The sequence below is a fragment of the Pristis pectinata genome, chromosome 1, assembly GCF_009764475.1.
Source record: "Pristis pectinata isolate sPriPec2 chromosome 1, sPriPec2.1.pri, whole genome shotgun sequence".
In the NCBI taxonomy this organism is placed as follows: Eukaryota; Metazoa; Chordata; class Chondrichthyes; order Rhinopristiformes; family Pristidae; genus Pristis; species Pristis pectinata.
In genome coordinates, this window is record NC_067405.1 from 92,491,597 (window position 1) to 92,504,312 (window position 12,716).

A 12,716-nucleotide genomic window follows, 5' to 3' on the forward strand; every position below is an offset into this window, starting at 1 on the left:
AAAGCTAGGCCCTTCCTACAGGGAAAACAAGAAACAGATAACATATAAGCAGCGATTGAAAGTTTTGTATAGTTGTTAAAAGAGAGTTGCAAAATTAACCAAGTCATTCTGATAATGTTACTATTTAATCATTTTAAATCCGTAGATGGATGATTCAAGAGAAAGACAGACAAGAGATGTATGATTTGATCAAAATGTCAACATTGCTCAAACAACAACCAAAGAATAATCATTATTCCCTGTTTGCTCTTCTCATCTCTAGTTTTAAGGACAGGAATAAAATGCTTAAAATTTGATATTGTTATGAAATAGCTTTGAATGCAATAGAGAACAAAGTGAAGAATTAAGGAAATGCTACTTATGCAGGAGACTTTGAACATGCAGGATTTAGTGAAGAATACATGCCATGTCTATATATCTACAGGAATGAAAAGGCCTAAAGAAATCAGTTTGCAATAAGTTGTGACAGTGAGGAAGCCATTGCCTCTTCGGGCAAAACATGGAGCTGTGGGGTACAAGGTGGAGCAAAATGTTGGGAAATGTGAGATAATGCAGATTGGCAGGAAGAATTAAAAAGCAGGACGTTATTTCAGTAGAGTGAGACTACAAGGTGCTGCTGCGCAGAGGGATCTGTGTGTTTTCACACATGGTGTAAAGTTAGCATGCAGGTATAGCAAGTAACTAGGAAGACTAAATGCTAACCTTATTGCAAAAGTAGCACAAAAGCAGGGAAGTCTTGCTCCAACCATACAGGACTCCCAGCAAGACTACAATTGGAGTGCAGTGCACAATTTTGATCTCTTTATTTAAGGAGGGATGTAGCTACATTGGAAGCAGTTCAGAGAGATTTCAGAGGAGTTAGGGCTATCACATGAGAAAAAAATGAATAGGTTGGGCCTGCACATTGGCATTTAGGAGAAAGAGAAATCTTACTGAAAAGGTAAGATTCTGAGGAGGCTTGACAAGGTAGATGCTGAGGGATGTTTCCCTTTGTGGAGAATTTGAGAACTGAGGTGCATAATTTCAGGACAAGGAATCACCTATTTAAGAAGGTGAGGAAGATCTTCTCACAGAAAGTTATGAATCTTTGGAACATACTATCCCAGTGAGCAGTGGAGTCTGAATCATTTAATATATTCAAGGCTCAGGTGAGTCAAGGGTCATCGGGTATGGGTGGGAAAGTGGAGCTATGGCCAAGATCAGATCAGCCATGACCTTACCGAATTGTGATGCTGCCATTTGTTTTTAGCAGGACACAGTGGAATAGAATATCCTGTCATGGTATTAACATTGCATAGTACTTCCTGTACCGGACTCCCCACTGTCTTTCAAAGTTCACATCTGTCAATACCTGCTTCATGATTGAAATGGAAGTTATTTTCTTCCAGTGTTTTAATTTTTAAACACAGTGGGTATGCACATCATGGCATGAGCAATCATTTCATTTTTTTTTCCTATCTTGACATCTGTCAAGTATATTTTCCACTTTCGGTCGGCAGATTGCATCAGAAAAGGTTTTCAATTTTCTTATGATGGTTCAATGGGCAATAATATGAACATACAAGAGCCATACAGACCAACGCAAAGCAGATATGTTTGTTACTATGAAATGGTCAGTCTTGATTGTGCATTGCCAAACTTATATGAAATTTGACTATCCAACCAAAGTACCTTTGTGTGACATAAAGAGAGTGTGCACTCTGAGAAAGCCTGCAAAAGCCTCAGGTGGATGCAAAAGATCCAAGGGCATTATTTTAAAGAGCTATGAATTCTCCCAGGGTTCTGACCAAGCTTCACCCATCAATCAACATCAACAGGTTATCTGGCCGTTATTACATTGGTACGTGTGAGACTTCTGCTGAGCATAAACTGACTGCCATGCTTTTTTCCATTACTTCCGTAAAACATATTCACTTTTGTAAGTTGTTGGCTGTAAAGCTGCTTCAATAAGTACAACCTCTTTCTTTTATTAAATAACAGAGCCAGTGTTGTAACATGGAAAACCAAATATGAGTGGTGTACATATAACTGCTTTGATTTTATAGTCAGCAGGAAATATTTGATGGGCGCTCTGACATTTATTTTCCTTTCATCAAACCGACTTGCAACATAGTATCTTCCATTGGGCATCTGTGACATTAAACAAGTGATAACAAGCTCGCTGAAAATCTAATCAGATTTCAACATTTTAAAAGCGCAAATCCAAGTAATGAAAAGAATGACTTTTAAGCCCATTTTAATCAAATGTACAAGGAACCTGGGATATGCTTGTAAGATTAAGGTAGTTGACTGAAAAAATGCTCTAAAATAAAATAATGATTAATGTTATTTTTAAAAAATCAATTGTTATTTCGATGGAATGGACTTTCACATGTGCAAATTAGATTTTCTTGAGCACCAGAGTGTGAGTTCAGCAATTATGACAGTAAATTGTTAAAATCATTCACCAAGGCTTGTGATTTTCACTGAATTTTAAAGAAAGAACAGAGTACAAAAAGTTGGGAGAATATCAATTGAATGAGTACATCCATCCATGTTTCATTACGCAAGGGAAAATCCAGAAGCTGCTGTCAGTTTTGCAGAGAGCTGACAGAAAGAACTGACCTCCATTGAGTCTTCTACGTCCACTCAAGGGAATAAACAGAATTTCAGCAAATGTCTCATGGGAAAGCTGGCACCTCCAATGGTGGAGCATTCCCTAACACAGCACTCGAGTTTCACCCGAGATTTTGCGATCTAGGTCTCTGGAATGCAGTTTGAAACCTGAACCTTCTTAGTTGGAGACAAGAGTGCTATCAACTGAGTCACAGCCAAGACTGTTACCTATGATTATATAACCCTGCAGTTAACAACATGATTGCATTAAATAAGTTGCTTCTTCTTGAACACCCAAATTCCAAACCATCACTTCAAAGCATGTTTGGGACATATCCAATGCAAAGCTGCGTAAAATTTCCAAACTGACCTCAATATATAGAAATCCTGAAAAACATAACATATACAGAACATTACAAGTTCATGGCTTTTGGTACAAAAACAGTTTTGGAACTCTGTGCAGATTTGAAATCATGGTGTTAATTACAGATCACATACTTGTAAGGTAACAGTATCAGCTGTTAGTTAGTTGGTAGCACTCTAGCATTCTTTTCTATGAGTAAGAATGGCACATGAATTCAAATGCATACCACTTTTTTTTTCTGTGCTTTGCATTCAAAGATAGTCTATTTCCAGATTGAAATGTAATCGTGACCATTTCTGGATCTATTTGCACCACTTTAAATTTGATCAGCCACTAAATTTTCAGGCACCCTTGTACACCTAAAGTGATTTCTCCATCAGTTGTGTATGAGGTGGCATCATTCCCTCTGCATTAATCCTTTGAACACTGCTGGAGAAATCAGACCATACTGTCTGGAGAGCAACAATAAGTGGATACTTCCAGCAACTAGGGTTCCAGGAAAGTAAATCCCATACATACCTATGATCTTTCACGCTCCCCTACTAACCTACTTCCACATAGCATTGTCATCTGATTTTCGTCACTGGCGCAAACCCCCTGCTCTGATCCAGCTCACCTGCAACCCTCAGCAATCTACCACACTGTTGACCTGATATCATGGCCCAATCCTTGACTTTAACCATCTCCCTGCTTGCCTCAAAATCAACTCACCCTCAGTCCCAGGTACCACATGTTCTATCACAAATATTTAATGCCCTTTCAATTGTGCCACGGTCTTGTGTAAGCTCAAATGAATTCTTAAGCAAGTTGCCTAATAGAACATCAATATATGAAATCAAAATAATCAGGACCCTGACCTTCTTATCTGAGAAATCTAGCAGACATCCCATCAAAGAACTAACTGCCTCTTAAATTAGTCTAATTCCTAATTCAGTGTCCCAACTCTGAAGTCCATTTCAAGAATAAATTCCTTTGTACATGAAAACTTTGATATTGGTTCTCCATTTTCCTTTCATCATTTCAAAGCTGCCTCTTTACTGTCATCTCTTATCTTTTAAGTGCTGCATCAAATGAAGTTATTTTATCCCTTATAACATTTTGTATGTCGACATAAAGTAGATGCTCTGTACTTTTTGTGCAGTCTTACTCCTTACATGAATACTATTCCAGAAACAATACAAGCTACTGAATGTTTTAGGACATTTAAAGATATAATTAATAAATATTTTGGTAATAAGTAAGGGGTGCAGCAATGTAACAAATAAATGAAAAACTGGGATTGGTTTTGTGTACAAAATGCCCTCCTATGCTGAGGCTAATTTGGCTTGATACTGCTACATATTTAACACAAACTTGCTTTACCACATGCTTGTGAGTACTATTGCCACCAATATGCACCTTCCTGGTTTACCATCCTGCTAATGCATAATTTGTCGGAAAACACAGGTGCCCATATCCTGTCCCATCCAAGTCTTGTTCATTCATCACCTCTGAACTCAATGACCCACACTATCCACAGTATAAAACATAATGTTATCGTAATGATTCTGGACTTTAGGAAGGAGAAGTCAGGCAAACAGTCCTCACTGAAGGGTCTGCGGTGGAAAGGGTGAGCAGCTTCAAGTTCCTTGTTGTCAACATCTTGGAGGATCTATCCTGGGCCCAGCACATAGATGCAACCATGAAGAAGGCATGCCAATGTCACTATTTTCTTAGAAGTTTAAGGAGAATTGGCATGTCATTCAAGACTCTGACAAACTTCTGTAGATATATAGTGGAGAGCATTCTGACTGGTTGCATCAAGACCTGATATGGAAACTCCAATGTATAGGAATGCAAGAGGTTACAGAGAGTGGTGGACTCAGTCAGTTCCACCACAGGTACAGCTCTTTCCACCATCTGGGACATCTTCAAGAAGCAATGTCTCAGGAAGGCAACATCCATCATTAAGGACCCCCACCATTTGGGCCATGCCCTCTTCTCATTGCTGCCATCAGGCAGGAGGTACAGGAGCTGGAGACCCACACCTCAAGGTTCAACCTCTTCTTCCCCACTGCCATCAAGTTCTTGAACCAACCTGAAACCCTAACTACCTCAGACCATATTTCTTTTTTTCCTCTCCCTTGCACTCATCTCATTATGTTTATTTTGTCAGGTAAGTTATGTATAATTTATGTTAATTTAAATTTATATTAGCTTGTGTTTGTAACATACTGCGCTGCTGCAAAAAGCTCATTTTCATGGCGTCTATATCCTGGGTCTGTATGCCCATGACAATGAACTTGAACTGGGATAGACCAGTCAGCTCTACTTGCTTTATTCTCTGCATTCCTTTCCAAAATTTTCCTGCCTCCTCAAAGCCCTTCCAAAGACTCATTTACCTAAAAATCCATCCCCAATCAGTCGCACTAAAAGTGCTTCATAGTACCAGCTGCATTGTACTCTGCCTCTGGCACTCAGTTCCATTGAATTCCATGGAATGAACTTTGGAGATGCAGTCAACATGCTGCTGCAATTGTGCACATTTAGAGCAGGCAATCGAGGATGAATTTCTAAACAACCATTATAAATAAGCCTTTGGCTAACCACTCTGCTGTAGGTTGGCAGTATCTTCTCTATTGGAACACTGTGTGACTTTTTCCTAAACATTAAAAAGGCTCTACATAAATTGAAGTTGATAACTTAAAAAAAAGATCTAACACTGTCTCATGGCAGGTAGGCAATGATAAACAAGAAAGCACCATCGAGAGATAAAGAGAAGTAAGAAGGATATCAATTGAAAGGGCTTCCTTTAAAGCAGGTGTACTGTGATAAATATGATATTGGCACTATATAAATGAAAGGTGACACTTCTGTCTTTAGATTTATTGAATCAAAATTGAAATTTGGATTAAATAATGTGAAGCACCAAGTTGTACTGCAGCCTCCAAAATGTGCCAACTGATGCTTAATTATTATTTCAAGGCAGGTTAAGAGTTGACATTAAAAGTGTTTTGTTATGCAATAGTAGAACTTAACTCTTACAAATAATCTCAACTCAAAAGGAATGTAGTGGATAATATTTTATAAATAAATTATAAATAGTGCACAAGTGCATACATATTATTCATAGTTTAAGGCATTAAAAGCAAATATGATTTATCGCTTTGAGTACAAAACAACACTGGATAATTTTGCAATGACTCTGCAAAAGCTTGCATAATACTACTACATATGTTAAGGATTGATTAATTAGTTATTCTTGCATAAAATATTTCACAGGAAATCTTTTAAACACTACATAGATAATTTATCAGACAGAATAGGTCTTGTATAAGCCAAGACAAAACTGATTTTGGTTTCTCAGGGATAGACAATTAATGAGTATGCTCATTTCTGCTACAGCACATTTCATCTGCATCCTATCTACAGCTCGGGTACATAGGGATCAATCTGTGCTAAATGTAGAATCTGGTGAAGCTGGTTGTTTTGGTACTTAATTGAAGAGATTTATAGAATCTGGAAGTAAATTTTAAATCAGGGTATGTAAGAGCAGAGTTGGAATCTAACACCAAAGACCAAAGAGCAAGTATAGTCAAATGCCCAGAGCATAACAACTTGCATTATTAAAACACTTTTAATCATAAAAAAAAATGCCCCATGGAGCTTCACAGGAGTATCATCCAACAAAAAACTTGACCCCAGCCACAAAAGAAGATTCTAGGACAATAGCCAAAAGTAGTCGTCGTCAGAGGTTCTAAGGGAGCACCTTATCAGAGAAAAGGGGAGATTGAAAGGAAAGGTTTAGGGAGTGAATTCTAATATTTGCAGCTTTGGTAGTTGGAGTCATTACCACAAATAGTGCAGGGAATGAGCAATAGGCCGGAGTTAAAAGTTCAGGGAGGTTATGGAGCTAGGGAAGATAACAGGTGTGCAGGGATGCATTATAATGGTGGGGTGGGGGGGGGGGGGGGGGGGGGTTGCAGGGTTGCAGATTGGGACACCAAAATTACAGTGTAGCAGGAGGGGAGAGAAAAGCATTTGTAGTTAATGGAGCAGGCAAGTCTAGCGGGCAGAATAGCCAGGGATGGATGAGGGAAGCATGAGAGGGCTGGTAGGCCTAAGCGCATTTACTTTAATGCAATGAGCCTTGCAGGTAAGATGTATAAAGTGAGAGCATGAATATCTCTGTGTTGCCCAGCATGGACATGAAATGTCAAATGGCCTGCTCCTGTGCTGTAAAATTCTGATTCTAAAGGTTATAAATAATGCCTAAATAGTGCTGAGAGAGATTTAGTAGTATGGGCCTTTTTTCCTTGGAGTTTAGAAGAATGACGGGTGACCTTATTCAAACATCCATGACACTAAGGAGGCTTGACAGGGTAGATATTGGTATGTTTTCACTAGTGGGAGAGTCTCAAACAAGGGGACATAGCTACAAGATAAAGGGGTGAGCACTTAAAACTGAAAGACAGGTATGAACTGTGCAAATTCCACTTTTCAAGGAAGAGTCATAGACCTGTATGAAGAAAATATGCATCGAGTTAAAGCGCCATTCATGAGTGCTAGAGTGCACAAAAGTTAACAATGTTGGCCTTGAAACAGTGACGAATTTCTGGGTACAATTGAATCTCTTTTCAAAATTCCAAGAGTAATTAAACAATGGGTCCCACTGGTTAAGAGGGGAATTAAACAGCATCTGTGCTGATGAAAGGTCACACACAGAATGGTATTCTTCAGCCAGAGTGATGAAGAAATCAATCTTGCTCAAGCAAGTGTCACCAGTCATGGTTGTTTATGCCTGAATTTAGGAAATTATATTAACTTTCTAGCGGCTGAAATATTGAACATGTTTGATTAGGAATACACCACTGTCACTTTAACTAACTCATAGGTCATGGCTGAATGAGAGATATTTGCTCAAGGTTTTAATAACATTTGACATGGACATTAGATTTGTGGTTCAATTGTGAGCCAATGTGTAATGCAGGACTGGTCTTCCCTCTATGCTGCTAGTTGTTTAAGGCATCATCTCTAAACATGGCTCCTGACACTTTGTGCCGCAAGTGATTGTGGCACATACAATCATAAAAATATTTTATTCCCAAGAATATGCTCTACAAGAAATGTATTTACATCAGTGTTGTTCATTTCTCCAGCTATAATTTAAAACTCTCCTCTTCGGATACACAAAACATGTTTGTCCAAAATCAACTTTGCAATCCAGTCAACCCCTCTTACAAAGTGTCTCACCCCATCAGTGATCTGATCTTCAGTAACAATAACATCCAAAATTAGAGATACAATGAATCAGGACTTTACCTTTCTGGTAGAAGTATTTCCGGTAATAGTAAGCTCCGAGGTCCACATGCTCCACGATATATCTCTTCACTTTGTCAGAATGCACAGCCAAGTTTTCCTTTGCAACCTCCAGCACTGCAACTCCTGCATTTGTACAGTGTGAGCTCAGGGAAAGTTCAAAGGAGGTGCTTTCAAATCCACTCAGTGACCCAGAATTCGACCGGGACAGGCTAATCTTGCGCTCTCCTTCTCCACCAATCTCATTCCGGAAGTATGAACAGCTTAGCACAAGTTCATTGCTTTTCTCATCCCCGTAGTCCACATTGAGATTCTCCTTGGAGTTCAGGTCTTCTGTGCTGCCTGCGGGAGAGCTGAAGCTGATCGAGTGCGCAAGCGGGCCAGCAGCCAATGAGGCAGCTGCAGCTGCTGAGGCACCTGTTGTGGTGTTCCTTCTCTTAATAACACTGTGCCTGGTCGTTGCAGCTTCATTCAAGTCAAAAAGCACACTCTGCACGTCGTAATGGGCAAAGCATTTCTGGCAAGCCCAATTCTTCACACTATCCTCTGACTTGCTGTCCTCAAAGTCTGCCGACTTGCCCAGCTCGCTCTCACCTTTGGCATTGCGTAACTTGCGGAAAATAGAAGAATCCCCCGTCTCGGATTTTGACCGCCTCTTAAGTGGTTTCTCTCTTTCTTTGTGCAGTGGCCTGGGACTCCCTCTGTGTGCAAAGAAACCATCCACTGAGTCATGTTTGGTGCTATCCATACTGGAACCATAAGCTTTATTGGCTTCTGCCTTCAGGAGCTCATTGAGTTGCTCTGGAGCGGGGCTTCGTTGATCTGTCTGCTCATTTCTATAACCCTTCAATAAATCAAAAAAACTATCTCCTGACATACCATGTTTGTCAATGGAGGAAGTGCTGCCGTACTCGCGGTGAATAGCAGCTCCCATTTTGTGACTCAGTGCTCCATACTCCTCAGCACCATCCACATCCAGTTCACTGATTGTGATATCACTATTACTACGCTGTCTTATCCTGCGAAGGTTCTTTGCAGGGGACTGGAGGTAACCATCTGGTGTAAGAAACCTAGAATCCAAATTCTCCATTTCTTGAGCCTTGCACGGTCTATAGTCACTGTGCACTCTCTTTGATGCCAAAGACTCTAATGAATTTTGATTACTTTGGCTCATCCTACTATTTGGGCTACTGGAGTGGATAGACATCACCGTGCCATCGGGACTGCCTGCAGATTCCTGATCGCTTGTCCTACAAGAATCCTTCCCCACATCTTTCCTCGGGGGCCAATCTGCAATTCTTGCTCGAACACCCATTTTAGGCACACTTGGTGTTGCACCAACATGGTGAGCACTTTCACTTCGTGGTGGCCCCGTTGTACTAGCTGAACCAAAGGTGCCATTTGGTGTCCGGAATCGCCGTGCATAGAAGTCATCTGAACGTGCACCTATGGTTAGTTCAGGCCCAATAACTGAAGTGGCACCAATGCCCACCCTTTCAGTCTGGGAACGTTTTAAACTGGTCATACTCCACACTGGTTTCTCACAACAGCTTTCACTAAATATACAACCATTTCTTTCATTAAGTACAAATCTCCTTGCGAGCAACTTCCAAGCAAGTCCAGTTGAAAGTTAGTAATCTACTAGTTATTACTATTCTGTAGTATAATATTCAAATAAACACATTTTTGAGCTGTTCATGATCTGTAAAGCTTCTCTCTGATGATCCACGTGGCATCTTCACAATATGGATTTTACAGATTATTTAACTGCCATGGTTTGAAAAAAAATCTGGAAAGAAAAAAGAAAAGATGCATTGGTCATTTTGTTTCTACTTAATTTTATGAGAAGCAATTTGAAATGTCTACACAATAACAGAATACCAAAGGCATTGGAAATCCACAATAAAAACATGAAATACTAGAAACACTTAGTGAGGCACTCAGCTTCTGTGGAGGGAGAATCCCAGAAATAACTGAGTTGATGACCTTCCATCAGAACTGGTACATCCTTAGTGCTCAAAGCCCAAAATGAATTGCAAAACTGTGCCAATTCCACAATATCGAGTCTCTTGCTTTACGTTGCTTTATGTTGTCACAGTTGTGCAGCAGGTAGTACTGCTGCCTCGCAGCTCCAGTGATCCCAGTCCAATCGTGACCTCGGCAGCTGTGTTTGCATTCTCCCTGTGACCAGTAGCTTTTCTCCAGCTGCTCTGGTTTCTACCCTCATTTTCCCCCCAAAATTAATTTGCAAGTTATTGGAGCTAATACAATATTCAGTTTCTGCAACATTGATGCCTTGTCCACAGCTCAAATTCAATTTTTTTTAAGAAAGTTGCAGACATTCAATATATGAAATAATAAGCAGAAATGCTGTAAATACTCCACAGGTCAAGCAGCATCTGTGGAAGGAAATAGAGTTAATGCTTCAGGTTGTTGATCATTCATCAGAAATATTCTGATAGAGATCATCAACCTGAGATGCTGACCATTTCTTTCCCCACAGATGTTACCTGACCTGCAAAGTTCATCTGACAATTCAGAAAGCCATTTACCAAAAGAATCATGTGATGCAAGATGAGACTTTTCATCCCACTGTGTACTCAAAGAACATGTCATCCTACAAAATAAAGTCATATTGAAGAGAATAAGAGATTGAAGAAAATCTTAAGAAAATATGCAAAGGTCACTGATTCATTCTGATAGTAAAGGTCACCAGCATAATGTGAAACTGCCATTGTTTCCAGTGTTTTTTTTTATATACCTATTATTTTCTCTTCAGAAGTTGGCCAATGCAGCAACAACCTTCTGGCCATTTACAAAGTCCCCTTTTTTACTATCAATGCGAAATGATGAACGATTTGCTTGCTTGAAAAATACCCCTGCCCTCTGGATGAGGTTTCAGGCTCGGATACGAATCCGTGCACATTGAAAATCCTCTCATTCAACCAAACCCATCCCTATATGCAGGCATTTTCTAGGAGTCATTGAACTCCCTTCAGATTCAAAGGATAAATATCTGTAATATGACCTAATTCAGATAATTCACCTAAAAGCAGGAACCAAACCTATGAGGTCAATACCTGTCACTGCTCAGTAGAACAGGTCATCTTTACACACACCCAACCAAGAAACCCAAAAGACAATGACTCAGATGAAAACAGTGATGTGGGGAGGGTAACTACCGCATGGCTATCACCTTTGAAAAAGGTCCAAAAATTGAGAAGGGAATATATAAGAAATTAAAAGCAACATTGAATTAATAAGATACTTTAATGAATGTATTACCATTCTCATTGTTAAATGCACAACCAAGACACCACAATTTCAATTTTAGGTTAACTGGGTCCAAGCAACCACTTGAGCTTCTTGAACAACGGGGGTAAATGCTACTCATTCTAGTTTGAATATAGAGTATACAAACCACGAAATAAAACACTGCATAGCTTAGGTTGTGTAGCGTTGATGGCACATATTAAGCAGCTGAGAGGTCATGAGTTCAATTACCACCACAGTAAATTTTGAGATGAGGTTTAGAACAGAAAAACTGACAATTTACAGATTATTGTAAAGACCAACTGGCCCCTCTGCCTCAAAGAAGAGCATCTGTCCCCCAACTTGGTCTAGTCACAAGTGACTTTAGTCCCTTTCTAACTCTTTAATTCTTAATTTCTTAAACAAAATGATTTAAAAAAAAGCAGTCAATTAGGATGAGCAACAAATTTCATCATGTTTATATCACAATCATCCAGGGAACAAGTGAAAAGGAGATTTGCATGTTATGCAATTAAGCAGTGTAGTTGAATTGTTCAGATTAAACTGTAATTAACTAACACACACCTAAGCAATACTGCAGTATCAGCTTTTACTGGCAAATCATATTGAACACCTTGCACTTATAAAGTGGTCACATTATAGGATAAACAAAACCTGAGGACTCGATTAAAAACAAAACATGTTCAATAACCAAGAGTTCAGGATTTAGTTAAAATTAGATCTGGAAATGAATAAAATGGTATCAATGACAATGCCATTGTACTTTAAAAAAAAACACAGTTAATAAAGCATCTCAAGTATTCCAAAAACTTCTTACAAGTGCTCACAGCAAATGGAAAAGTGATGATTAGCCAGTTGATCCCGTTTTGTAAAAGAAGGGGAAATCAGAATCTTCCTGTGGCCCAAATAAAATCAAGGGCTCTTCGAGAGCTTATCCTCCTGACCAGGACAGGGCTTCAGTTTAATGTCTCAACTGGAAGACTGCACCTCTGGTAGCAGCACATGGCTCAGCACTGAACTGTTGACTCTGTTTCAAGTGTGATGGTACAACTCGAACCTACAAACTTAAGCCACAAAGGTGGAGCTAAGGTAGCAGCAAAATGTTGCAATAAAGTTGGGCGGAACTAATGCATCACATCGGGCCTTCAGCAACCAAGAACTTGACTATAAAAGACCTGGCAATGTC

General features: G+C 39.5%; 1 protein-coding gene across 9 annotated transcripts in view; it reads right to left on the reverse strand.

The window, feature by feature from the left end:
• Positions 1-12,716, reverse strand: part of sipa1l1 (signal-induced proliferation-associated 1 like 1) — a 275,095-nt gene that overhangs the window by 113,412 nt on the left and 148,967 nt on the right. For all 9 annotated transcript variants that reach the window (XM_052040153.1, XM_052040071.1, XM_052039819.1 and 6 more), the window contains one exon: positions 8,261-10,046. In XM_052040153.1, coding sequence (XP_051896113.1) covers positions 8,261-9,782 — 1,522 coding nt within the window. In that variant the 5' untranslated portion in view covers positions 9,783-10,046. The remainder of the gene's footprint in view (positions 1-8,260; positions 10,047-12,716) is intronic.